The sequence below is a fragment of the Megascapheus bottae genome, chromosome 15 (assembly GCF_031878675.1).
Source record: "Megascapheus bottae isolate mThoBot1 chromosome 15, mThoBot2.hap1, whole genome shotgun sequence".
In the NCBI taxonomy this organism is placed as follows: domain Eukaryota; kingdom Metazoa; phylum Chordata; class Mammalia; order Rodentia; family Geomyidae; genus Megascapheus; species Megascapheus bottae.
In genome coordinates, this window is record NC_143523.1 from 20,194,576 (window position 1) to 20,220,445 (window position 25,870).

At 40.5% G+C, this 25,870-nt stretch overlaps 2 protein-coding genes and 1 pseudogene across 4 annotated transcripts in view; 1 reads left to right on the forward strand and 2 right to left on the reverse strand.

Moving 5' to 3' along the window:
• Atp5mk (ATP synthase membrane subunit k) lies at positions 1 to 7,703 on the forward strand. Of its 3 annotated transcripts, XM_090345968.1 has the most exons (5): positions 1 to 119; positions 1,754 to 1,854; positions 4,875 to 4,970; positions 5,048 to 5,140; positions 7,596 to 7,703. In XM_090345968.1, the coding sequence occupies exons 3-4, from the start codon at positions 4,884 to 4,886 to the stop codon at positions 5,135 to 5,137; spliced, it is 177 nt and encodes a 58-aa protein (XP_090202094.1). In that variant the 5' UTR covers positions 1 to 119; positions 1,754 to 1,854; positions 4,875 to 4,883; the 3' UTR covers positions 5,138 to 5,140; positions 7,596 to 7,703. The 3 variants fall into 3 exon arrangements, with proteins under 3 accessions (XP_090202094.1, XP_090202093.1, XP_090202095.1); XM_090345967.1 differs by lacking the exon at positions 1,754 to 1,854 and having other exon boundaries at positions 6 to 119; XM_090345969.1 differs by lacking the exons at positions 1 to 119; positions 1,754 to 1,854 and adding an exon at positions 2,160 to 2,218.
• The window catches only part of Taf5 (TATA-box binding protein associated factor 5), a 21,934-nt gene continuing 3,762 nt past the window's right edge, over positions 7,699 to 25,870 (reverse strand). The window contains exons 2-11 of the mRNA XM_090345962.1: positions 24,214 to 24,451; positions 17,832 to 18,147; positions 16,724 to 16,887; positions 16,483 to 16,618; positions 15,624 to 15,744; positions 14,554 to 14,683; positions 11,289 to 11,453; positions 10,419 to 10,596; positions 8,846 to 9,023; positions 7,699 to 8,727 (exon numbers count right to left, since the gene is read on the reverse strand). Of these exons, the coding sequence (XP_090202088.1) occupies positions 8,510 to 8,727; positions 8,846 to 9,023; positions 10,419 to 10,596; positions 11,289 to 11,453; positions 14,554 to 14,683; positions 15,624 to 15,744; positions 16,483 to 16,618; positions 16,724 to 16,887; positions 17,832 to 18,147; positions 24,214 to 24,451 (1,844 nt within the window). The 3' untranslated portion in view covers positions 7,699 to 8,509. The remainder of the gene's footprint in view (positions 8,728 to 8,845; positions 9,024 to 10,418; positions 10,597 to 11,288; positions 11,454 to 14,553; positions 14,684 to 15,623; positions 15,745 to 16,482; positions 16,619 to 16,723; positions 16,888 to 17,831; positions 18,148 to 24,213; positions 24,452 to 25,870) is intronic.
• On the reverse strand, positions 11,619 to 11,734 carry LOC150053879 (small nucleolar RNA SNORA40; annotated as a pseudogene).

Sequence of the window (25,870 nt, forward strand, 5' to 3'; positions counted from 1 at the left end):
TGGATGCGGGAGGTAGGGGAGGGGGGAATTGGCGGCCTTCTTCCGGTTAGGCTGAGTCCGTGTCTTCGTTGGTTGAAGGACGTCGGCCGTCTGCCGTCGAATTTGTGACTTTGACAAAGGTAGGTGCCGAGGGGCTCTCGGGCTCGGTCCTCGCGCCTTGACTTTGAAGAGCAGACTTAAAATCTGACGGCTTCGGATGCGGTGAACAACGCGAGTTCTCTGGGGATGAGGACGTTGGCGGGACCGGTCAGAGACCGGAGAGGCAGAGAATGAGGCTGGGGCCCGAGGGCGCGCTCGGCCTCCGGCTGACCTCGGACCCCCAAACTCGCCAGGTTCCCGAAACCCCTGAGGCTTGTATTTTTCAGTGTGTGTGTGTGTGTGTGTGTGTGCGCGCTGGGGGTGGGGGTGGGGGGATGAGTCTCGTCACGAATAGAGTTCCTCAAGGTCACTCGAGTGACCGAATGTTGGACTGGAACTCGGGTTTCCGACCCCATCACTGGCCGGAGGAGCCTCCTTTGGTGTGAATGGCCCGGGCGGCTGGGCCCGGCCATTCCATGACCAGAGGAAGATGGCAGCCGGGCCGCCTTTAGCAGGCCGCAGCCTTCGTCCAATTGAGAGTGACGCGTTACTTGGTCGCGCACAGTCGTGAGTTGTGAGTTCGACTTCAGTGTGTAGGTGATTTAGCAGGAAGAAAGGGTTTTCCTTGGAGGAATCTAGAATAGTCTGGACACACACACACACACTCACACACACAGGTTCTGAATGCCTTGACATGCAAGAGAGTGGTTAACAGCTTCACACGGTTAGTCTGGATACACACACACACGCACACACACGCACAGAGAGTTCTGAACGCCTTGACATGCAAGAGAGTGGTTAACAGCTTCGCCTGCCTTAACTTGTAAGGCTGAACCTGGAGGATCACGAATTGGATGCTATGGCCAGACCCTTTTCCAAAATGTAAAGACCAAAAACAACAACAAGCAAAAACAGTGGAAGCCCTATCTACTTTCTAGCAGGATGCTACTTGACATTAAATCACAAGTTGACAAGTATGTGAGCCTTAGATGATTTTTCTCTTTCCTTAAGAAAACTAAATTATAACTCAATGATCCTCAGGGCACCGATAACACACTGTTGTTGAAGGTTAGCGCTTTCACCATTGTTTTATTATTAGCAACATCCCACTCTTCCTCATTCCAGCCTCTGGCGAGTCTTTTAAGACCCACAAACATCAGCCTTCATTCAGTATTGTGTAAGCTAGAGTGCTTTTTTTTTTTTTTTTGGCCAGCTTTGGGGGCTTGAATCAGGGTCTGGGGTCCGTCCTTGAGCCTCTGTGCTCAAGGCCAGTGCTCCACCACTTGAGCTACAGCTCCACTTCCAGATTTTTTCTGTTTATGTGGTACTGAGGATTTGAACTCAGGATTTCATGCATGCTAGGCAAGTATTCTACTACTAAGCCACATTCCCAGCCCTACAGAGAAATTTAAAGTCCTATAATATTGTTTTAGTTGAATACTCCTAAAGTTTAGTAGTTTAATGAGTTGACAAATTTAAAGTTGATGTATTCTAAAATTGAAGCGTTTTCTATTGAAGCATTTAATAAGGAAAGTATCATGAAATGGATATGTATATATAATTTTAGTGTGTTTATTAAGATGAATTAATAGAAATTAGTAAGATAGAAAAATTACATCATAAATGCATGTGTGTGTCCATGTGTTCACCATGTGTCCATCTCTCTGTCTTGTAGTTTGAACCCAGAACCTAGGCACTGTCTCAGTCTTTTTGCTCAAAGCTGGCACTCTACCACTGAAGCCACAGCTCCACTTCCAGCTTTTCAGAAGTTCATTGGTAATAAGAGTCCCATGGACTTTCCTACCTGGGTTGGCTTTGAACCTTGATTCTTAGCCTCCTGAGTAGCTAGGATTGCAGATGTAAGCCACCAAACCCAGCATAAAGGTTTCATTTAACGTGCTACTTTGGCTTGATTAGCCAGTGGCTGTGAAGGACAGTGAGGAAAGTGTGGATTTCCAAGAACTTTTTCTTTAAGTATCCATAATTGAGGTCTCAATCTTCCCACATGAAAAGGCTCAGAAGGCTGTTGAATAATGAACAAGGGGAGTAACAATTTCCATAGCAACAGCTCCTCTTTCTGTTCCCTTCCTTTTCCACTTCCTCAAGACTTTCCTGGAAACTCCAGGCTCTACTAGCTCTTGTAAGTTACCAATCAGTTGGGCATGGCATTATTGTAGATAGGTGGTCACACAGACACATTTTTAACTGTTGTGGTGACTTTTTTTTGGGGGGGGGTGGGGGTTGGGGGGAGGTCATAGAACTTGAACTCTGGGCTGGGCCTGGGCACTGTCCCTGAGCTCCTCAGCTCAAGGCTACTGCCTGACTCTTGGAGCCATAGCCCCACATCCCATTTTCTAGAGATTAATTGCCCGGGCTGGCTTTGAGGCTGGCTTTTGAACTGTGATTCTCAGATCTCAGCCTCCTGAGAATTACAGGCATGAGCCACCATGCCTGGCTCTGGTGACTTTTTTTGAAGATGTGTTCACTAGTTCTTTTTTCTCTTGGTGGTACTGGGGTTTGAACTCAGGGACTTTCACCCACTAAGGAAGGTACTTAATCATTAGAACCATATCCCCAGACCTTTTGCTTTTTCAAATTATTTGATTTTTTTAGTAACATCAGTTAGTTGTACCAGAAGGATTCATTTTAACATGTCCATATCTGAATACAGAGTATCTTGGTCAGAGTTGCTCTGTCATCCCCTCCCCTTTCATTATTTTAATAGAGTCTTGTCTTTTGCCCAGCTCAGCCTGTACCTTGATAATTCTATCTATACTTCTTACTCACATAGAACCAAGGCATGTGCCATTTTTGTTGTTGAAATGAGGTCTTGAGAAATTTTTACCCAGGCTGCCTTGAACTTTTTTTTTTTTTGCCAGTCCTGGGGCTTGAACTCAGAGCCTGGGCACTATCCTTGGGCTTTCTCAGACCTAGCACTCTACCACTTGAGAGAGGGACAGCACCACTTCCAACCCAGGGCTTCATGCATAATAGGCAAGCACTCTACCACTAGGCCATGCTCCCGGGCACTGCCTTGAACTTTGATTCTCCTGATTTTTGTCTTCTGTTAGCTAGGTTTAGTGAGTGGCCTGTTATCTCAATAAAAAAGAAATAGATGCCTTTGTAAAGTACACAAATTTAATTTCTTTTAAAACTTGCTATTTATTGCCAGTTTTACTTTCCAATTAGTCTTTTCCCCCCATTTTCATTATTGTGGTTTCTTCTCAGCTTTAGTGTGCACAGAATTTAACTGTAGATCTTATTGAAACAAGTAGCTAGGCTCCAGTAGACATATGATAGTCTGAGAAGTTGCATTCTTAATAAGTTTCTGGTGAAGCTGATGCTGCTGGTCTAAGGGTCAGATTTTGAGAATGACTGATGTGCTTTACATCATCCAAAAATGGGATTTTTTTTTAAACATTTAACATTAGTTGGAGACAGTCATCTTTCCATGGTATATAAAGATCTCTTCATATTTTATTTCTCTCATTGGAAATCACTGCTTATCAACCTTAATAGTGGGATTTTAATTTTTCCAGTTTTTATCTTTCATGAATAGTATTTTAGTGACTGTGAATCAGATCATGGATTTCTCTCTTGTGATACTCAAGAAAAGAACTGGCTAAGTAGAAGAATGCACTAGATATTTGCAAGATACTTCAATAAGGCTTACTAGTTTCATTTACACTCCAAGCAACAGAGAGAATCCTGACTCCAAGTTAATAACATTGCTTAATATAATTTAATTGTGCTAGTCTGACAGTTAAATATCAGTTCTTTTATATTATTTTATCTGATTTGGTGTATAAGGAGTAATAATTCCAGATTCCCTACCACTAATGGCTTCTATTAACTCTCTTTAATGATCCCTTCTCCAGGTACTGGTACCTCACACCTATAATCCTAGGTACTTAAGAGGCTAAGATCTGAGTATCAAACTTAAAGCCAGCCCAGGCACTAAAGTCCCTGAGACTCTTATCTCTAATTAATCACCAGAAAACCAGAAGTGGTGCTGTAGCCCAAAGTGTTAGAGCACAAGCCTTGAGCTGAAGAGCTCAGGGACAGAGTTCAAGCCCCAGGACTGACAAAAATGAATAGATAGATGGGTGGATGGATGGATGAACCCTTCTCCCCTCTTCCATAAGAAAATTTATTTTACAGAAAGTAGGGGGCGGGGAGTTTGGCCTAATGATAGAGTGCATGCCTAGCATGCACAAAGACCTGGGTTCAACTCCTCGGTATCACATGCATAGTAGAAACCGAAAGTGGTGCTGTGGCTCAAGTGGCAGAGCTCTAGCCTTGAGAAAGTTCAAGGCTCAGAATTGGCAAGAAAGAAGAGAGTGAGTGAGAGAGTCACAGAGGGAGGGAGGGAGGGAGGGAGGAGAAAGAAAGAGAGTTAATAAGTCTTTCTGTTTAGATGGTGGTCACTTTTCTGAGATTATAGTTTGAGGAACATTACAAGATTACAAGTTCTAACCTTAAAGTAGTCTGGAAAGTAATTCAGTGTAGATAGAAAGCTACACTACAATCTAGAGAATGGAGTAGTGATTCTTGTTATCATATGCTTGAGTGATTTGACCTTTCCTGGAAAGTCTGAAATAGCAACCAGGTTAAAGTCCTACTTCCAAAAATTCCTCTATAACAAGGCTTTTCTACCATCTCTTTGCACTGTTGGGTTGGGTGAAATACAGTTAAAAATTATTATGTATAGTGGTTTGAGTTTTTAAACTAAAATAATTTTAAAAAAAACTTCTTTTGCATCCAAATCAATTTATTATTGCTTTTTTTTTTTTAAGATTGACATCATGGCAGGTGCAGAAAATGAAAGCCAATTCCAGTTCACTGGTATTAAGAAGTATTTTAATTCATACACTCTCACAGGTAGAATGAATGTAAGTATTAAGCACTTACATTTTAGACTATCGATGTAACAATGACTTTTCCTAACTTTTCTTTTTTCCCTCCCCAGTGTGTACTGGCCACATATGGAGGCATTGCATTGCTGGTCTTATACTTTAAGTTGAGGTCCAAAAAGACTCCAGCTGTGAAAGCAACATAAATGGTAAGGAATTTAAGTTTTAAACTAGCCATTTTAATATTAGTTTTCCTTCTCAACTGTTTATTATAAAAGTAAAAATTTTACTGGGTGTAGCAGAACACACACCTCAGCTTTAGGTAGAGATGGGAGGATTGCACTTTTACATAAGTAGCTAACCTGTTAACCCTGACAGTTTGTTTTTACATTTCCTGTGTATATGTATGAGACTGGAACTTAGTGCCTAGGTGCTGTCCTTGAGCTGATTTGCTCAAGTTTAGTCTACCTCTTGAGCCACAGCTCCACTTGCAGATTTTTTTTGGAGAGGGGAGTGTTATTTGCAGATGAGTCTCAGGGACGTTCCTGCTCAGAGTTGGCTTCAGATCAGCCTCCTGAGTAGATGGGATTATAGGCATGAGCAGCTAGCACCCAGCTGATTTTAAATGTGGTGGTTTCCAGTGGTTTGTTTGTTTGTTTTTGCCAGTCCTGAGCCTTGAATTCAGGCCTCAGCACTGTCCTTGGTCTTTCTCAAGGATAGAGTTCTACCACTTGAGCCATAGCACCACTTCCAGCTTTTTTCTATGTATGTAGTACTGAGGAATCAAACCCGGGTCTTGGTGCCTCTAGTCAAGCACTCTACCACTAGGCCAGACTCCCCCAGCCTCCACTGGTTTTGATGTTTGTAATTCTGTGAATATTTTTTTTATGATTGGAGTTTGAGTGTTCATAGATAGGTGGACTATTTCATAGGCATCACCTGCAATAAGTATTGAATAAGTTTTAAAGCATGAAGTAAATATATGAATGTTTTCTTAAGCTAAAATACTTGCCCAAAGGATTTTGGAGGGGGAAAAAAAAAGCTTTATCTTTAATTTTAGCTGATTCGGACTATCAGTTTCTGGGATTTGGTGTATAAAGGATATATCTCTTGCTGGTGGCTAATGCCTGTAATCCTAGCTACACAGGAGGCTGAGATCTGAGGATCAATGTTCAAACCCAACCCAGGCACAAAAGGACCTGAGACTCTTTATCTCCAATTAACCTCTAGGGGGGGGGGGGGGGAAACAGGAAATGAGACACACACACACACACACACTCTCGCGCACGCGCGCGATATATCTCTTAGCCAGGCATGGTAACTCATGCCTGTAATCCTAGCTACTCAGGAGATTGATATCTGAGGTTCAAGGTTCAAAGCCAGCCCGCCTAGGCACTAAAGACCAGCACTAAAGATTGTGAGACTCTCATCTACAATTAACCACTAGAAAACCAGAAGTGGTGCTGTGGCCCAAGGGGTAGGGCAGTACCCTTGAGTTGTAGAGCTCAGAGACAGGACCCAGGCCCAGAGTTCAAGCCCCACAATCCCTCCCCCCCCAAAAAAAGGATTATCAACACACACACCCTTCCTCCCTTTCAGATAGGATCCTGCATTTTGCCACATGATCTTCCTACCTATGCTTCCTACATAGCTTACTGAGCAACTGGACCAACCCATATGTTTTTGTGGGTCCTGGGGCTTGAACTCCAGCCTAGGCACTATCCCTGAGCTCTTCTTTCAGCTCAAGGCTAATGCCATACCCTTGAGCCAAGCTCCACTTCTTGTAGTCTAGAGGTTAATTGGAGATAAGAGTCTCTGGTCCTTTTGTGCCATGCTGGCTTTGAACCTTGATGCTCAGATCTCAGCCTCTGGAGTAGCTAGGAGTTATAGGCATGGGTCACCACCCAGCTTGATATGTTTTTAACATCTGAGTGGCTGGCTGGAAGAGGTTTGTGCAGATGCATGCTAGGCAAACTAGGCTCTGAAACGGAACTATACTCCAGCCCCAACCATTAGATGCCATCTGTGAATAACTTGCTTTTTGAGTATTTCATAGTTTTAGGTTTTCATATACAACATTTTTATATTCACACCTTGGGCTCTTTTTAAGCTACCTATATCTAAGTAAATCACTTTGGTGTTGACAATAAAAAATGGACCATTGATCCCCAAATCTACATTTTCAGCTAAAAGTTTTTACAGCTTCCAGCACATTAGCCCTAGGGGACTGCATATTCCAAAATGCGGTGGTCTGCAGTTTATTCCTGACAAAACAGGTAGCATTTTCCAATTCTCCATGTAACTTTTTAACTTTGTGAAGGAGATAGCATGTCCTCCAAAATGGGAAGCTGTATTCAGGTATTAAGTAAAAAAATACATACCTTTTTCTTAAATGCTACTTTTTATACTTGTCTTCCTCAGTAGTTGGCCTTTAGGTGTATACCAAATTGTTTACCAACTCCTTTGTTTAAAGGTAGAATAGACTGAAACATACCAATCTTGAGAGACAATCTTTTTGTTTTCCTCATTGACTCTTCTGAGAATCTCAGGAGCTTATGTTCCATTTCTGAGGGGTTCATGGTTGGTACTGTCATAGTATTTACTGAATATTTTAAAAGTAGAACTAAACACATTTGTGTCAAACTGTTTTTGCTTTGTTTTTAGGATTCCAAAATGTCTGACCTCCTGTGTTAAACTCCCAAGCCTGGAGAAGCTAATGTCAACTCATCATGTAATACTCAATTTGTACAATAAATTATGAACCTGGAAAAAGCTGGTTGTCTTTATTTACAAGATATCAAAAATATAAAAACTGTACAAAATGCAACAAAGGCAAAAACTGGCAGTGACTTGGTCTAAATTTTTTAGTTTTCCAAAGCAAGGCTCAGTACTGGAGGTAAGCAACTGAAATGTCTGTCTGACTTCAAGTGTACTAGGTTGTATATATTTAGCTGAAGTAGAGTAAGGAAGCTAAACTTCTTCACCTGGTTTATAGTGTTTAGTGCACTCAAATAGTATAAATTGAGATGTCAGTGGATGGTTCTATTTCTCTAGATCTTGGGAAGGAATTGTTCCCTGTATTCATTTACATACATTCCACTAATTTTAGATGAGGAAAAACATGTTAGTGGATCATTTAACATAGTACTTGAGTGCATACAGTAACTTCATTTTACAGCAGAAAATATACATGCTTATAGAAGTCTTCAGCTAAAATTCAAGATGGTATTTCTTAATTTGAATCTTGAAGCAGGATGAATTTTTTTCAAACTTTTTCTAAACATAATAAATTAAAATAGCATTTGAACAGAAAATGCATAGTTTCCACACAATCCGAAGCACCATAATGTCTCCTCCATGAACATAATACCTCTTATTCAACTAACGGAAATTAGTTAAATGTGGTTGCTATAAAAACGTGGAACTATCCTGTTCAGATTTTCAAAGCAGCATACTTCAAGATCCATCCATATAGACAAAAACATTCTTTGTAGCTTAAATATTAAACACTGAGGTATTTGCTTTTAGTCTCCCTTTTTCGAACAGTAGCTTCCAAAAAGGTCTTTAATACCGTTGATTTATTGCGGACTATAAGCTCCTGCAGCTAGAACCAAGTTTCTTCGAGTAAAATGGAGGTGTACAACCGGTGTTGATTTGGTCATATATGTACCCAATAATAATTCCTGTGAATTTTCAGGTAAATTTATATGGCCAGTGGCTGTAGTAAAGTCATCAGTCTCTAAATCTTCAAATGCTTTGATGGCATCCCATAACCGGACCGTATTATCCATTGAACCTAGGAGGAAAACGAAACCATGACCATACTTGAAGTTTGCCATTTTGTTGTATGTACTTGTTTTTAGCATGAAACAAATACATTTTAAACCTTTATCCCAAAGTCATGAATCATTTACCTGAGGCCAAAATTTCACCATCTCTACTAAATCTAAGTGAACAGACTGTATCAGTATGGCCTTTTAATTCTCCAACCATCAAACCATGTCCAATATCCCAAAGGAGTACTCTGCCATCTGTTGCTCCTGTAGCTAGGAATCTCCCATTGGGAGAAAATGTCAAGGAATGAATTGGTCCCTGGGAAAGAAAAGATCAAACTAGAGTTAAAGATATCTAAAGACTTAAAGCAATTTTAATGTTATGAATATTATCTTTAAAATTATATACTTTTGGTTAAAAGACACTTTTGGTCCAGACACTGGTGGTTTAGACCTGTAAACCTGGCTACTCAAAAATCAAGATTTGAAGTCAACCCAGGCAGGAAAGTGCATGATACTTTTGATTTCTAATTAATACCAAGAACCAGAAATGGAGCTAAGGCTCCAGGAGGTATATCACCAACCTGGAGCGAAAAAGCTAAATTCTGGTATGCACGCGCGCACGCACACACACAAAATGTTTGGAATTGTCAATATGGCTTAAGTGGTAGAGTGCCTGCCTAGAAATCCAAGAGGATTAATATGTAAGAAGTTCATATAATTGCTTGAAACCAGTAAAACAGAGAAGTAAGGTTAAAAAGGTTGAATTGAGTCAGGTGCCGTTGGCTCACACCTGTGATCCTAGCTACTCAAGAGGCTGAGATCTAAGTATTGCAGTTCAAAGCCAGCCCGGGCACAAAAATCCATGAGACTCATCTCCAAGTAACCACCAGAAAACTGGGAGTAGCACTGTGGCTCAAGTGGTAGAGTGCTAGCCTTGAGCTGAATACCTCAGGGACAGTGCCCAGGGCCAGAGTTCAAGCCCTACAACCCCATCCCACCTCCCCTTGGAGTAACCTCCAAGGCTAAGCACTAGGCAAAGTTGCTTCTCTTCCAAGCTATAAAATCATCTTGGACATCACTCCACAAAAACAATAAGCCAGGCACAGTGGCTCACGCCTGTAATCCTAGCTACTCAGGAAGCTGAGATCTGAGGATCAAAGTTCAAAGCCAGCCTGACAAAAAAGGACCTGAGACTTATCTCCAATTAACCTCTAGAAAACAGGAAGTGGGGCTTGGCTCAAGGGGTAGGGTGGTAGCCTTGAGCTGAAGAGCTCAGGGGCAGTGCCCCGGCCAAGTACAAGCCCCACAACCAAATCAAAACAACAACAAAAAATGGGCCAGAAGAAAGGGGATATGAATGTTTGAGAAATAAAGTAATGCACCCACTACTACCTGATGAATGTAACTGTAACCCCTCTATGCATTATCCCAACAATTAAAAAAACTGGAGCCAGGAGCATGGCCTAGTGGTAGAGTACTTGCCTAGCATGTAGGAAGCCCTTAGATTCAATTCCTTGGTACCACACACACTTGAGCTGTGGCTCAAGTGGCGACAGAGTACTAACCTTGAACAAAATGTGTCCAAGGACAGTGCTCAGACCCTGAGTCCACGCCCCAGGACTGGTAAAAACAAAACAACACACACACAATAAAGACCATTTTTATTTTGAAAAGCATCTTTGTGTGCTAGAATAATGAAGATGTACAATACCTTGTGTCCAGTGAAGATCCTTACACAGTTACCATTCAGAACATCCCATAGCCTCACAGTTCTGTCTGCAGAGCCCGTAGCAACGTAATTTGAATTGGGATGGAATTTTGTACAATTCACATCAGCAAGATGGCCAGCAAATATCCTTAAAGGCTGATAGTGGTCTGTAGCCCAGAGTCTTTTTAGAGTTATAAAAGCAAGAAATGATAGTTAATAGAACAATATTTCACCATAGTTTTGGCTATCCCCTAATTAGTTTTTTTTTCTTTTTTTATTGTAATTAATAAAAGGGTTACATGATATTTGCCAGATAGAAGGTGCATTAATTCACGTACATTGATACCCTTTCACATGTCTTGGTACCCATTACCCTTCCCCCCATCCCCTAATTAGTTTCTAACCTGTGCTATTTCATCTAGAACTTTCAAGGAAATGACATGGAGACAAAGGGATTCACAATGGTAGTGGCAGAAAATATCTGATGGGAGGAGCATATTATAAAGTAGCTAAAAGAAAAGTAGTACTTCTGAGCTGGGAGTTTGGCCTAGTGGTAGAGCGCTTACTTAGCATGCACAAAGATGTGGGTTCAATTCCTCAGTACCATATACATAGAAAAAAGCTGGAAATGGTGCTCAAGTGGTAGAGCTCTAGCCTTGAGAAAGCCCAATGACAGCTCAGGTTCTGAGTTTAAGGCCCAGGACTGGACAAAGGAAAAAAAAGCAGTACTCTTGATAAAGGCATAATTGCAGATATATTGCAGATATTGAAACTCCTTTCAAACTCATTATCAAGTGAAAGCTACAAATACTGGCATTCTAAAATTAAGTGAATATGAGTAGACCCAATCAAAAGATTACAAAGATTTCTTACCGAGCAACTCGGTCATGGCCCCCTGACACAAAATAATATCCATATGGAGAAAACTGTGTATCCCATACTGGGTAGTTGTGTCCTTTATATCCCACCAAGCAAGTAAATGTTTGAAGGCTCCATAATCTAACAGTTCCATCCTCTGAAGAGGAAAGCAGATAGTTCCTGAGAAGAGAATTTGATAAAATTGATACCCAGAAATAACTTTAAATTACTTTCAAGTTTCTCCTTATAGTTGAACTTTTTCTTTTTAGCTTTTATATCAGCTTTATTCTCAGAGCCAACCTGTGTGAGTTAACAAACCCTTACACTGCCAACTGTTGTAGGAATCATATTCCTTCTTATGTGTACCAAAATCTCATTCAATGATGAGTTCTGAGTTGCAAAAGAGGATCTACTGTTTGCATCTGTCTGTAAAGCTTTGTTACAAGTTAAAAACATATACATTGCTAGGCACAGTGGTTCACACCTCTAATCCTAAGCTACTCTGGAGGCAGAGATTTGAGTACTGCAGTTCAAAGCCAGCCCGGGCACTACAGATCATGAGACTTTTATCTCCAATTAACTTCTGGAAAACCAGAAGTGGCACTATGGCTCCAGTAGTAGGGCGGTAGCTTTGAACTAAAGACCTCAGGGATAACCCCCTGGCCCAGAGTTCAAGCCTCATGACTGACCAAAAAACAAAACAAAACAAATATACAAGTGCTCATATTTGAACTTTTTAAACATAGCTAATTAATGCTACATTTCACTTTTATAGATGGAACGTATAGTAGATGCAACGCTAGACAAGTGTTCAAACCAAACGTTAGTTTTGATACTATACACTGACCACCTACTGAATGATGTTAGATTTTTTTTTTTTTGGTGGGTCATGTGGCTTAAACTCGGTCTGTGCACCTGTCTTAGCTTTTCAGTATAGGGCTACCACCCTACTCCTGGGCCTAGGTGATCCTGAGCTCTTCAGCTCAAGGCTACAACTCTACCCTTGAGCCAAGCCCCACTTCCCATTTTCTAGAGGTTAACTGAAGATAAGTGTCTCAGGTCCTTTTGTGCCCGGGCTGGCTTTGAACCTTGATCCTCAGATATCAGCCTCCTGAGTAGGATTACAGGTATGAGCCACAGTGCCCACTGATGTTAGAGTTATATATTTTTAATGTAAATTGAGACAATCTACAAAATGTGATAACCTTGATTAATTTTTGGCTGTAAAATGGGAATGCTATTTTCCAATTCTGTATGAGTTGTAAAAGAAAAAGGAGAGGGGCCAGGAGTTTGGCCTAGTGGTAGAGTGCTTGCCTAGCAGTCACAAAGACCTGGGTTGGATTCCTTGGTACTACATACACAGAAAAAAAGCCAGAAGTGGTGCTGTAGCTCAAGTGGTAGAGTGCTAGCCCAAGGACAGTGCTCAGGTGCTGAGTTCAAGCCCCAGGACTGGGCCAAAAAAAAAAGGGGGGCCGGGAGTTTGGCCTAGTGGTAGAGTGCTTGCTTAGCATGCACGAAGACCCGGGTTTGATTCCTCGGTACCCCACATACATAGCAAAAAGCCAGAAGTGGTGCTGAGGTTCAAGTGGTAGAGTGCTAGCCTTGAGAAAGTCCAAGGACAGTGCTCTGGCCCTGAGCCCAAGCCCAGGACTGGCAAAAAAAAAAAAAAAAAAGACTGAGGCGTGGTACCAGTAATACAGTGCTAGCGTAGCTTGTGCTTGAGGCACTATAGGTTCAACTTCTAGCACCAAAAAAATAAAACATCTTTGAGGTGAAGAAAAAACTACAAACATGCTAATAATATTCTTTATCTTTTTCAGGGATAAACACAAAAGCCAACAGTTATTTTTCAGAAATCACATTTCCTCATGTAAAATGTATCATCTGGACAAACCCTACCAATAATAAAACTTCATATTCAACACTTTTATAAACATGAAAACTTCTGGTATGTGGGGGAGGGGGCATACCCATTCTGTGGGTTGAAATCAGGGCCTGGGCACTATCCCTTAGCATTTTTGTTCAAAGCTAGTGGTATATCACTTGAGCCACAGCTCCACTGTTGGCTTTGGGGTAGATAATTGAAGATAAGTCAAAAAGACTTTCCTGCCCAGGCTGGCTTTGAATTGTGATCCTTAAACCTCAGCCTCCTAAGCTAGGATTTCAGGTGTGAGACAGTGCCTGGCTAAACATGAAAACTTTGATGGGCTGAAAGGCTTTTATCTATCCAAGAATATACAGATGATACTGTGGATATAAAACACCCTTCCATTTTTATATAATGTTAGAGATCATGAAAAACAGGCAAATACTTAAGCACAGCAATTTCAAATTTCACTTATAGCACCTGGCTAGTTCCCTGTTTTCTTGTTGTTTTTTCCCTCCCTGAGACAGTCTCACTGTGTTGCCTAGACTAACATTAAACTCACAATTTTCCTGCTTCCGGTTCCTAAGTAGCTAGGATTACAGATGTGCACAATGCCACACCTAGCTTCATTTTAAAAAACAGAACCATATAGGTTCAGTTGATAGCTACTATGCTATTAATATCAAGAAATTGTCTTATTTCATGAAGTACCACAAGAACAATGCAGAGGACTTAGCAATTCAACTTTTAACAGGGTTACACAAAAGCTAATATTTGAAACCACTGCATATTGATTCTGTAAATTCAGGTATAAAATTGCTTTTTAGTCCAGTTCCCAAGATGAATTAGCAAATTACAAGATTTTAAAATTTTTAAAAGATAAGGACTGACAGGCAGCCGGTTTGGTTTTTTGTTTTTTTTTATTTGTGGGTCATGGGGCTTGAACTCTGGCCTGGGCACTGTCCCTGAGCTCTTGAGCTCAAGGCTATGCTCTACCACTTGAGCCTCAGCACCACTTCAGGTTTTCTGGAGATAGGAGTCTCATGGACATTCATGCCAGGCTGGATTTGAACCAGCATCCTCAGATCTCACCCTCCTAAGTAGCTAGGGTCTCCAGCACCAGCCCAGTGAATTTTTTTTTGTTTGTTTGTTTTTTTGCCAGTCCTGAGGTTTGAACTCAAGGCCTGGGCACTGTCCTTGAGCTTCTTTTCTCAAGGCTAGTACTCTACCTCTTGAGTCACCAAACTACTTCTGGCCTTTTCTGTATATGTGGTGCTGAGGAATCGAACCCAGGGCTTTGTGCATTCTAGGCAAGCAGTTTACCCACTAGGCCACACTCCAGGCCCCCCAGTGAACTTTTACATAATCTCAACATAGAAGTACCTCAGTACTAAATTATTATTTGTATTTTACCTATCCGGACTGAAGCTGGCTCCATAGACAGGCCCACTGTGACCATACAAAATCTTCAACTCACTTGCAGTTTTTTCATCCATGATTCTTTCTAAGACATCATCTGATTCTTTGTCTATGAGGCTAAGATCTAAAATGGTCCAGAAATAATTTTTAAAGGTTAATGCAAATCATATCACAGATCAGGAAAGGAACTAGCAGGTGAGTAGTTCCTCCTATATACCAACCACTGTACTAAAACTTCTAAATTAAGTGACATCGTCCCAATGTACCGAAGAAACTGCAGGTCAGAACAGATAATCATTTGCTAGCATACACACAGTTATTCAGTATGGGAATCAAGATTAAAACTCAAGTTTGGCCATAGTATCACGATGTTTCACAAAAATGAAAATATTAAAGTATTTTTAAATACAGTAAGATAAGATAGTTAATGGGGGATAAAACTAAAATGAAATCCTGGCTTTATTGGTTCTTTTTTTTAGCTATTTTTATGGCTAAAATTTTTCTTCTACTATTTAGGGTCTCCCACTATTTATTTAATCTTTTTTTTTTTTTTTTTTTTTGTGAGTCGTGGGACTTGAACTCTGGGCCTGGGCATTGTCCCTGAGCTCTTTAGCTCAAGGCTACCACCTTACTCCTTGAGCCACAGTGCCACTTCCAGTTTTCTTGTGGTTAATTGGAGATAAAAAGTCTCACATGCCTGGTCTGGCTTTGAACTGTGATCCTCAGATCTCAGCCTCCTAAGTAGCTAGGATTACAAGGTGAGCCACCACACCTGACCACAGTTTTTTTTTTGGTTAATTACAAGCAAATAATCATAAAATATTAAGGGTTTTAACTTTTAAGGAGATTTTCTAGCCTAGTCCTTTTGATTCCATTTATGAGAAAAGATAAGAGAATTTAACCCAATTTCCTGATTGCCACCCCAGGACTTTCTTTACTCTTGGGAATGCTGAATAATATCTTGAATTAAAATGATATTAGGTGAATATCTCCAGAAATCACAACTTCTTTTCTATATTCTATGGACTAACTTCAAGTTCACATCAACAGGTCATCTGAGTTACCTGATGCTTGTTTAACACTACGAAGCTTTTTGGGTGTCACAGACCACACTCTGACAGTTGAATCTGCAAAACCTCCAGCAATCAGACTAGAATCATCAGTGACATCCACTGCAGTGAGGCCCTGCCAGTAAAAAAAAGTTTTACACTAAACAAAACTATTGTGGGGGGGGATTAAAATCACATTGTAGAATATTCATAATGATGGCTATTTTTCTCATAAAAGATCACTTGAGATTAGTCTTATATGTGTGAAAGCACATACTTGAGCCATGTTATCACTTACCTTTTTGTGCCCTCCAAATTTGGAATGCATGATGGGAAGCAAATGTTAATCATGTTTATAATTTACTAAATATATCCTCAGTAACCTATTATGAAGTAGTCTGTAAAGGTAACTTTTAGCAAGGATTTATTTTAGTATAACAGGATAAAGTAGGGAGAAACTGAAAAAAGAAACAATTCTTGCTCCCTATCCAGGCAACAGGAATTAAAAACTAAAAATGGTGGCTCCCATCTATAAGCCATTTTACATTTTGAGTTGGAAGAATTCACTTAGTCAAGAATATAAAGAATTCTTAATAAAAAAATAAAGTTTATATTAATACTTAAGTTCAGAAGAATTGGCCTTCCTCAAAGGCTGCGATCAGTGAAAACAAAAGATAACATAGAAGCAAGATTTGGGAATTGCAAGTTTCTAAAGGCCTTTCAAACAGCCTCCATCTACTCCATGCAGCATCAGTCCTCATCCTGTTCCTTAATTATACCGAGTTTACCAAGACTCCACTTTAATACATTTAAGATAATAAATCACCATTTTACATGACTCTCTTGGCAGAAATTATCTAATTACTTTACCAACCTGGTAAGCATTAAGGAATGTATAAAAACAAATGGAAGGTAAGCAGTCTGGCCCAAGGCGTACTCGTTTGGTGGTCTCTTTCATATTCATAATCTTATCCAATTTATCTGAATCTTTCAGCTCAGGAAGAGGGATTCTGTGAAGGAAAATCACTGGGAATTACTCTTTGAATATTAACAAGCTTAAATCCTCTGTATCTTAACTGACACCGCCACACAAATTCTGCAAATCTCTCACCCACCTGTTTTGGGGTGGAGCATTGGGATCTTGTTTTTTGCTTTTGGATCCTATGCTATCTTTTTTAGGCTTCTTCTTTTTAGGTTTTCCTTCTTCATTTTCTCCTTCTTCATCTTCATCATCCAAAGGCACTTCAATTTCTGGTTCTTTTAACAAACCAAAAAATACCTACAATCAAAAAAGCCAACATTTTAAAAATAAATTTTTGTTCATTAATATTTTTTGTACATCTTGCCAAGATAAATCACAATTACAATTAATACCCAGGGTTCTGAACTTGTCTAATGGTTACTTTTCCCTTTTTCCTAGCTAACAGAACCCTGATTTTTTTTTTTAAATTGGGGCAGCAATGAGGTGCTCAGTGAAGTCATTTCAGTTCTCAAGCTTCCTTGAAGCTACCAAGAGCCATAAACATAATTCTGCTCAACAGAAAATATGAATAAATATACTAGATTTTTTTTAAAGAAAAATAAACTGTCTTCCAGAGAAAAAGTTAGAGACTGGACTGGGAGTGTGGCCTAGTGGTAGAGTGCTTGCCTAGCATGCACAAAGCCCTAGGTTCAATTCCTCAGTACCATATACACAGAAAAAGAAAAAGCTAGAAACAGTGCTGTGGCTCAAGTGGTAGAGTGCTAGCTTTCAGAAAGTGCAAGGACAATGCCCAAGTCCCGAGTCAAGCCCCAGGACTGGCCAAAAAAACAAAAAACAAAAAACAAAAACTCAAACAAACAACAACAAAAAACAAACAGCAAGACTCATCTTTTCCATTATTACTTCTTGGCAATAGCCACCTGTGACAAGGAAGAAAGTCACATTCTAATGATGATAGACCAGAAACTAGAAGCCAGGGATACTGAAAACACTGAAGAACCTCTGGAATTCATTTTATGTAAGGAAAATCCACTTGCTTCATACACTGAAGTCTGGGTTCTGTTAAATGCAACCATTCCCAATTCCTCACACAGATTCATCATCTTTAAAGCATGAAATTTTAAGTACATTGTAAAAATTATTTCCAAGCTAGCTGGAAGAAAAATGTATAAATTATGTGGATGGAAATGCTACAATTTTTCATAATCTACATTATATAGTTCTTAGGTTTATTCCCATACCTTCGATTTGTTTGCCTCTCGTTTAGCCTCTCCTGCCAAACTTCCCACCATCGCATCTATCTGTTGCTTACTACGCGGCATCCCATCAAAGATGTCAATGTAGAGGTGCTCCTGAACTATGTTCCATATCTGATTGTTCTGTTTCTCCTGAAGATGCCTCTTCAAGAGTTGGTACGAGTCACGGGAAATACGCAGAACAAATTTACTTGTTCGAAAATCCAACATGGTTTCATTCCCTTTCATGTGTTCCTTTTTGGTAAGACTAGATAATACTCGTAGGTCATCCTGGTAATAACATTCCTGATCTCCATGGAACCTGTTTCAGTGATTTTAAAAAGTCATTTTTCAATGTGATCAGTAAGGGATCTGCCACTCCCCCATATATTTATAAACCATCCCAGAATATCTTAAATGTAGTAGTTTGAATAATTCTAAGCTGTAGAACCACAGGTAATTCACTGATTATAACTCAGTTTCTAAATTCATCCTTAAAAGTGACCAATTTAATTCTCTAATAAACATTTTAGAACAATTTGAAATAATTATCATGTGAATGAAAGACATATAGTACTGGTAGACTGTATCTTTTGAATACCAATTTTGGTAGACATTTAAAAATGTCTGAACACTTCCTTTACTGAATTTTATGCTTTCTCAAAATCCTACTTTTTAAAACTTTTTATTATGGAAAATTGCTAACGTGTATAAAGCAGAAAATGTATTGTTAATTCAATGAATCTACCATAATTCTCAATAATAACCAACACATGGATTCTCATTAGCCCCACCATTTTAATGATTTCCCATGTTTGCAATGTCAGACATGTATTAAATGACAATACTTTAACATAATAACTAATGAACAAATGTTAATATAAAACAATGAGCATATCTATTTACTATTACCAAACACAATTCAATAAAGTTGTAAGCCCTGGTGACAACCAGTAAATTTAAATACACTTTTGTTTTTATAAATTGTAACTTTTCTAAAGAGGCAATATTAAAGACATGGATTTGGCATTTACTAAGAACAGTAATCAAAGCAAAATATTCAGAAAACATTGACTTTACATAAAGTTAGGTAAAGCTCTAGCTCGGAAAGACACAAAACCAATGGATTCCTAAATCGTTATTGCCCATTTGGATTCATCAATAAGTGGACTAAGAGCTTCTGTCCTACATTTAAAGGAAATTAGAAATCTCAAGCAGTTAAGTGTTTTTATCATTGCTTATTATTCTCATTATCTGGATGTCCTCTAAAGCTTTCAATGACATGGAAACAGAATCCCCTACAATATTTTAGCTTCCTAAGCAAGGAAATAGTTATACTAGGAGATTAGAAGGGTAAGGTTTTCTTTTTGTTTTTGTTTTTGGTTTTTTTTGCCAGTCCTGGGCTTAAGCTCAGGGCCTGAGCACTGTCCTTGGACTTTTCTCAAGGATAGAGCTCTACCACTTGAGCCTCAGCACCACTTCCGGCTTTTTTCTATGTTGTGGTACCAAGGAATCGAACCCGGGTCTTCATGCATGCTAGGCAAGCACTTTAACCACTAGGCCAAACCCCCGGCCCGTTTTTGTTTTTTAATATAAGAAAAATTCACTTCTAGAGAAGTTGTATTATCATTGACCTTTTTATAAAACAAAAAGCCCTGGGCCACAGGACATTTTTGCTTCCAAGTTCTTAGGTATCTTACTATAATAAACAAGTATTACTGTATAAGAATTCTATTGTTCCTCTCTCACTAGTATCTGCATTATCTGACAAGTCCTAGCTTTGACCTCTATTGCTTGAACTAAAGAACTCCCATTCAAATATTAAGTACTAATTACATCCCAAATATGGCTTCTACAACTCAATACTCTCACCTAGTTTTCTTCTTATTTCTCCAGCTTTTTAAAAATGTTTCTTGGTCGTGGGACTTGAACTCTGGGCCTGGGCATTGTCCCTGGGCTCTTCAGCTACCATCCTACCCCTTGAGCCACATACCCCCTTCAGTTTAAGTGATTCATTGGAGATAAGAGTCTCACAGGTTTTCTGGTGCCCGGGCTGGTTTTGAACCTCCATCCTCAGATCTCAGCCTCCTGAGTAGCTAGGATTACAGGTGTGAGCCACCGTGCCGGCTCTTCTCCAGCTTTTCTATCTTACATTTTATACTTTTTTTTTTTTTTGCCAAACCTGGGATTTGAACTCAGGGCCTAAGCACCATCCTTAGACTTTATCAATGCTAGAGTTCTACCACTTGAGCCACAATGCCACTTCCGGCTTTTTGTGTTTATATGGTACTGAGGAATTGAACCCAGAGCACGCTAGGCAAGCACTCTACCACTAAGCCACATTCCCAGCCATACACTATATTTATATCTTACACTTGGCCATTAAATGCTGGAGCTCTCTCAAAGCTTGGGCTCAGCCTGCATACTTATTTCATAAATAATGTAATTCATATCCATAGCCATCAATATTGCATATAACTCCAAGCACCAGTGGCTTATGGGTATAATCCTAGGAACTCAGAGATTAAAGATCAGGAGAACCACAGCTCCAGGGAAGCCTAGGAAAAAATAGAAATAGCTGGGTGGGCAGAGTGTTGCCGCTCCTGCCTGTAATCCTAGTTACTCAGGAGGCTGAGATCTGAGGATCACAGCTCAAAGCCAGTTCAAAGCCATCCCAGGCACTAAACACTGTGAGACTCTTATCTCCAATTAATCACTAGAAAAGGGGAAATGGAGCTAGCTGTGGCTCAAGGGAGAGGGCAGTAGCCTTGAGCTGAAGAGCTCAGAGGCAGTGCCCAGGCCCAGAGTTCAAGCCCCGTGACCCCCCACCCCCCCAAAAAAAAGAAATAGCTGGGTAGGCCGGGAGTGTGGCCTAGTGGTAGAGTGCTTGCCTAACATGCACAAAGTCTGCTTGGTACCACATACACAGAAAAGGCCAGAAGTGGTGTTGTAGCTCAAGTGGTAGAGCTCTAGCCTTGAGATAGCCTAAGGACAGTGCCCATGCCATGAATTCAAGCCCAGGACTAGCAAAAAAAAAAAAAAAGCTGGGGGCTAGGAGTTTGGCCTAGTGGTAGAGTGCTTGCCTAGCATGCACAAAGACCCGGGTTCAATTCCTCAGTACCACATACATAGAAAAAAATGCCAGAAATGGTACTGTGGCTCAGACTCTGAGCCCAAGCCCAGGACTGGCAAAAAAAAAAAAGCTGGATGTGGTGGTGTATGCCCTTATTCTAGCAATAGGGGGAAGAGTAAAATAGGATTGTCGTCCAGGCTCAGCTGAACCTATCTCAAATAAACCAATGTCAAAGTGGTTCATGTAAGCCAGGCACCAATAGCTTATGCCTGTAAGCTATGAAGGAGGCAGAGGTTCAGAGGATAGAGGTTCAAAGCCAGCACGAGCAGAAGATGTCTAGTTGATTCCATCTCCAAAATAAACAACAAAAACCAGGACTAGAAGCATGGCTCATACAGCACAGCACCCAAAGACCTGAATCCAAACTTCAGTGTGGGTGTGGGTGTGTGTGGGTGGGGGAAGTATCACTAATTTATGGCTCAAGTTCCTACTTTTCCTCTAAGTCTTCATAGTAGGGATAAACAGTTGATGAGGACATAAGAGTAGCTGTTGAGGGGCAGAGAGTTTAGACTAGTGGTAGAGTGCTTGCTTAGGAAGCATGAAAACTCAGATTCGATTTCTCAGTACCACATGCATAGAAAATGCCAGAAATGGAACTGTGGCTACCTTGAGAAAGTCCAAGGACAGAGCTCAGGCCATGAGTTTAGGCCCTAGGACTGGCCAAAAAAAAAAAAGTGGCTATTGAGCTGGATGCGGTGGCTAATGCCTGTAATCCTACTCAGGAGGCTGAGATCTGAGGATCATGGTTCAAAGCCAGTTCAGGCACTAAAGGGCACTAAAAACCGTGAGATTCTTATCTCCAATTAACCACTAGAAAACCCTAGTGGGGCTGAGGCTCAAAGGGGTAGGGCAGTAGCCTTGAGCTGAAGAGCCCGGGGATAGCGCCCAGGCCCAGAGTCAAGCCCCATGACCGACCAAAAAAAAGAAAAAAGAGTGGGTATTGACTGTCTAGTTTTAGAAGTTATTGAGTAGTTGCCTACAGGAATGCTAACTTTGACAGGTCAAAGGGATATTGAAACAGAGAGTAAGATCCCTTCCGAGATATTCTGTCAGAGAACTGCATCCCTATTAGGCTAGGGGACAGAAAACCTGGGATTATTACTGATAGCTTCCCTATCTATTAAGTGCTAAATTTATCCACTTTTTTTTCACCTCCATCAATACAACCTAGTTCAATGAGTGTCAACGTGAATTCTGGTATTCTGAACAGGAGAATTCTTTGCAAAGAAAGATGACTTGCATATCCTAAAACACTTAGTATTTCTTCTCCTCCAACCAGTCATTGTGATAACCAAAAGAAGCTAATGGAAGGAGGAATTGCACCCTTACGGAGATCCACTCAACCTCCAAAATGATCAAGTCATTCTGTCCTTCATTATTTGTCTCTTGCATAAATGTTCTTTTAAAACACCTATTTAAGCCCGGCACAATGGTTCACACCTGTAATCCTAGCTACTCAGGAGGCTGAGATCTGAGGATCAAGGTTCAAAGCCAGCCCAGACACAAAAGGTCCTGAGAGTCTTACCTCTAATTAACCTCTAGAAAAATGGGAAGCAGGGGGCTTGGCTCAAGGGTAGGGCGGTAGCCTTGAGCCAAAGAGCTCAGGGACAGGGCCCAGGCCAAGTTCAAGCCCCATGACCCACAAAAACATAAAATAAACAAATTTAAAATACTTACTAGGGTCGGGAGCTTGACCTAGAGGCTGAGTGCTTGCTTAGCATGCACAAAGACCCGGGTTTGATTCCTCAGTACCACATACATAGAAAAAAGCCGGAAGTGGTGCTGAGGCTCAAGTGGTAGAGCTCTAGCCTTGAGGAAAGTCCAAGGACAGTGATCAGGTCCTGAGCTCAAGCCCAGGACTAGCAAAAAAAAAAAAAGGCGGCCGGGAGTTTGGCCTAGTGGTAGAGTGCCTGCCTAGCATGCATGAAGACCCAGGTTCGATTCCTCGGTACCACATACATAGAAAAAGCCAAAAGTGGTGTGGTGGCTCAGAGTAGAACACTGCCTTGAGGAAAGTCTAAGGACAGTGCTCAGGCCCTGAACTCAAGCCCAGGACTGGAAAAAAAAAAAAAAAAAAAAAAAAAAAAGCCCTACTTAATAGTTGCATAGTTCTAGTTCTCCAATGACTTTTATGACAAGGATACCTCACTATCCTCTATCTGTCCTTCCTTCCTAAAAAGCAGAACCCCTGAATATTAGCTGGGCACATAAGACACCTAAGTAAAATCATATTTTCCTGATAGCTAGGTCTAGTGACTGACAGGAACTCTGTAAAAAGAAATGTATCCATCTTTCTAGAAGGATGTGTGTCTTCCCTGCCACCTAAAACACTGGTGTGAATGCTTAGCGCTAGACAATCATTTTGCACTGCATAATGGAAATGGAGTAGTAGAATGTTGGGCACTGTTGACTCATGCCTATAATCTTAGCTACTCAAGAGGATGAGAGCTGAGGATCAAGATTCAAAGCTGACCTAGGCAGAAAAATCTACAGGACTCTTACCTCCAATTAACCACTAGAAAACTAGAAGTAGAGCTGTGGCTAAAGCAGTAGAGCACTTGCCTTGAGCAAATACAGCTCAGGGACAGTACCCAGGCCCTAAGTTCAAACCCCACAACTGAAAAAAGAAAAAAAAAAAAAAGATTGGCAGAGCAACAGACTGAAAGAGCCTATGATTTTGCTAATCAAGGACTCACTCTATATTCCTGCACTTTCCACCTTTCTAAGAAATAAACTATTATACTTAAGCAGTAGGCTTAAATACGATAGGGTAAACTTCTAGAATAATAAACTTCTATCACATTTAAACCTACTGCTAAAATATAACAGTGATTCTCAGTCAAGTCTAATCCTATTCAACAACTACCTATTAATCTTGGACAAAGACTCTCAACGTGGTCTAAGAACTTGTCTGCTATTTTAGTGTCCAACTGTTACATTACACCCTATTCTCAGCAACAGCTACCGTGGCCTCCTCCTAATTTATATAACTATTAAGAACCTTCCTCCCAGTTTGCAAACATGCTTTTCCCTCTTCATCTGGTTAAGTCTCACTCAGTCTTCAGGCTTTACTTCAAGTATGACTTCATCTGAATGCCTTCCTTACCATTTCTACTAGATACATACCCTCTCCCCAATTAACCTCACATCATCCCAGATACCTCTCCTCCACAAAGTCCTTCCTGTGCTGCAGCCTTATAGTGTGTGGTTGCAGATACATAGGTGTAAATAAAATATATGTAAAATTTCACATACTTCTCAAAGAATGATTTTGCTTCGTTTTCATGTTGATTATAGACTAGCTCCAAGTACATGTGTACAAACAGAGGATAAAAGAGTTGGGATAATTCTGCCCGATGGCAGTCCAGAGAACATTCAATGAAGTGTTTCAGTCCACTATAGTATTCTTCATACATTGTGGGGTCTCCTTGCTGGTTGTAGGCCGACAAGACAGCACTGACATCTGGCTGGTCTTCCACAGCTACACTTCCAACTGTTTAAAAAAAATGAATGACAACTTTTAAGAAAATAATTGATACCTCCATGTGAATGAAGGTCAAAAGTAAGCTGTTTGTCAATTTGTCCTCTCCTCTCACCACCACTTCAACAGAATCACATTAATCTTTTAATGGGGCTTTGTACTTGCTTCAGTCACACACAAAGGTCAAAATATCTCCAAGTACATTCATATCGCAAGATAAAATTTCAAATCAATATAACAAAAAGTTCAATATTCTTCCAGAAACTACCTTAAATGCAAACTGTATAAAATATGGTATATGCGGGGATGTGGCTATGTAATAGACTGCCTGCCAAATATGCACAAAGCCCTGGGATAAATCCCCAGCACCAAACAAAAAAAAGTACAAATTGCTGGGTGCAGTGGCTCACGCCTATAATCCTAGCTACTCAGGAGGCTGGAATCTGAGGATCGTGGTTCAAAGCCAGCCCAGGCACTAAGGAATCTTTATCTCCAATTATCCATTAGAAAATGGGAAGTTGGGTTGTGACTCAAAGGGTAGGGAAGTAGTCTTGAGCTGAATTGCTAAGGGACAGTGCCCACGCCCTGGGGTAGGGCAGTAGCCTTGAGCTGAAGAGCTCAGAGATAGTTCCCAGGACCAGAGTTCAAGCTCCATGACCCCCCCCCCAAAAAAAAGTACAAATCAAACAATTATATTGATTTCTCTGAAGGTTCAGCCCAAGTGGCATACATAAGCCATGTAGCCATGCTACATGAGAAAACTCTGCCAATGGCCACTTGGTTATTTATAAATGCAATTACCAACCATATGAAATTATCAATATAGGCAAGTAGGTCTTAGGCAGTTGAGAAGCATACATGTCTGTCTTGTCAAGTACTAAGTTATTTCAAGGGTCTGACAAAGAGAATGAAAAGTTTTCCTACACTTACTCTAGATTAACAACTCTAGCTTCCTGAGTTATCTAATTACTCTGATCATTCCTTTTCAATATCCTATCCTGTGTTACCTTCACAGGTACATATATGACCTCATAAAAATATCAGCATTTGAAAAGATCATGCCTTTTTGGGCTGGGAGTTTGGCCTAGTGGTAGAATGCTTGCCTAGCATGCATGGTGCTATGGCTCAAGTGGTAGTGCTCTAGCCCTGAGAAAACCCAAGGACAGTTTCTAGGCCCTGAAACCAAGCCCAGGGCTGGCCAAAAAAAATTATGCCTTTTTATATTTCCAAAAGATAGCTATAATTCAGTTGTATAAGCTTAAAACCATTTTTTTTGCCAGTCCTAGGGCTTGAATTCAGAGTCTGCGCACTGTCCTTGAGCTTTTTCTTCAAAGCTAGCACTTTGCCACTTGAGCCATAGCACCACTTCCAGCTTTTTCTATGTATGTGATACCAAGGAATCAAACCAGGATCTTCATTATGCTAGGCAAA

Excerpts from the sequence above, each read along its gene's own strand:
- Atp5mk (XM_090345968.1), top strand. The coding sequence starts at position 4,884 with ATGGCAGGTGCAGAAAATGAAAGCCAATTCCAGTTCACTGGTATTAAG. Across the intron at positions 4,971-5,047 it reads CTCTCACAGGTAGAATGAAT|TGTGTACTGGCCACATATGG; the intron begins GTAAGTATTAAG and ends TTCCCTCCCCAG.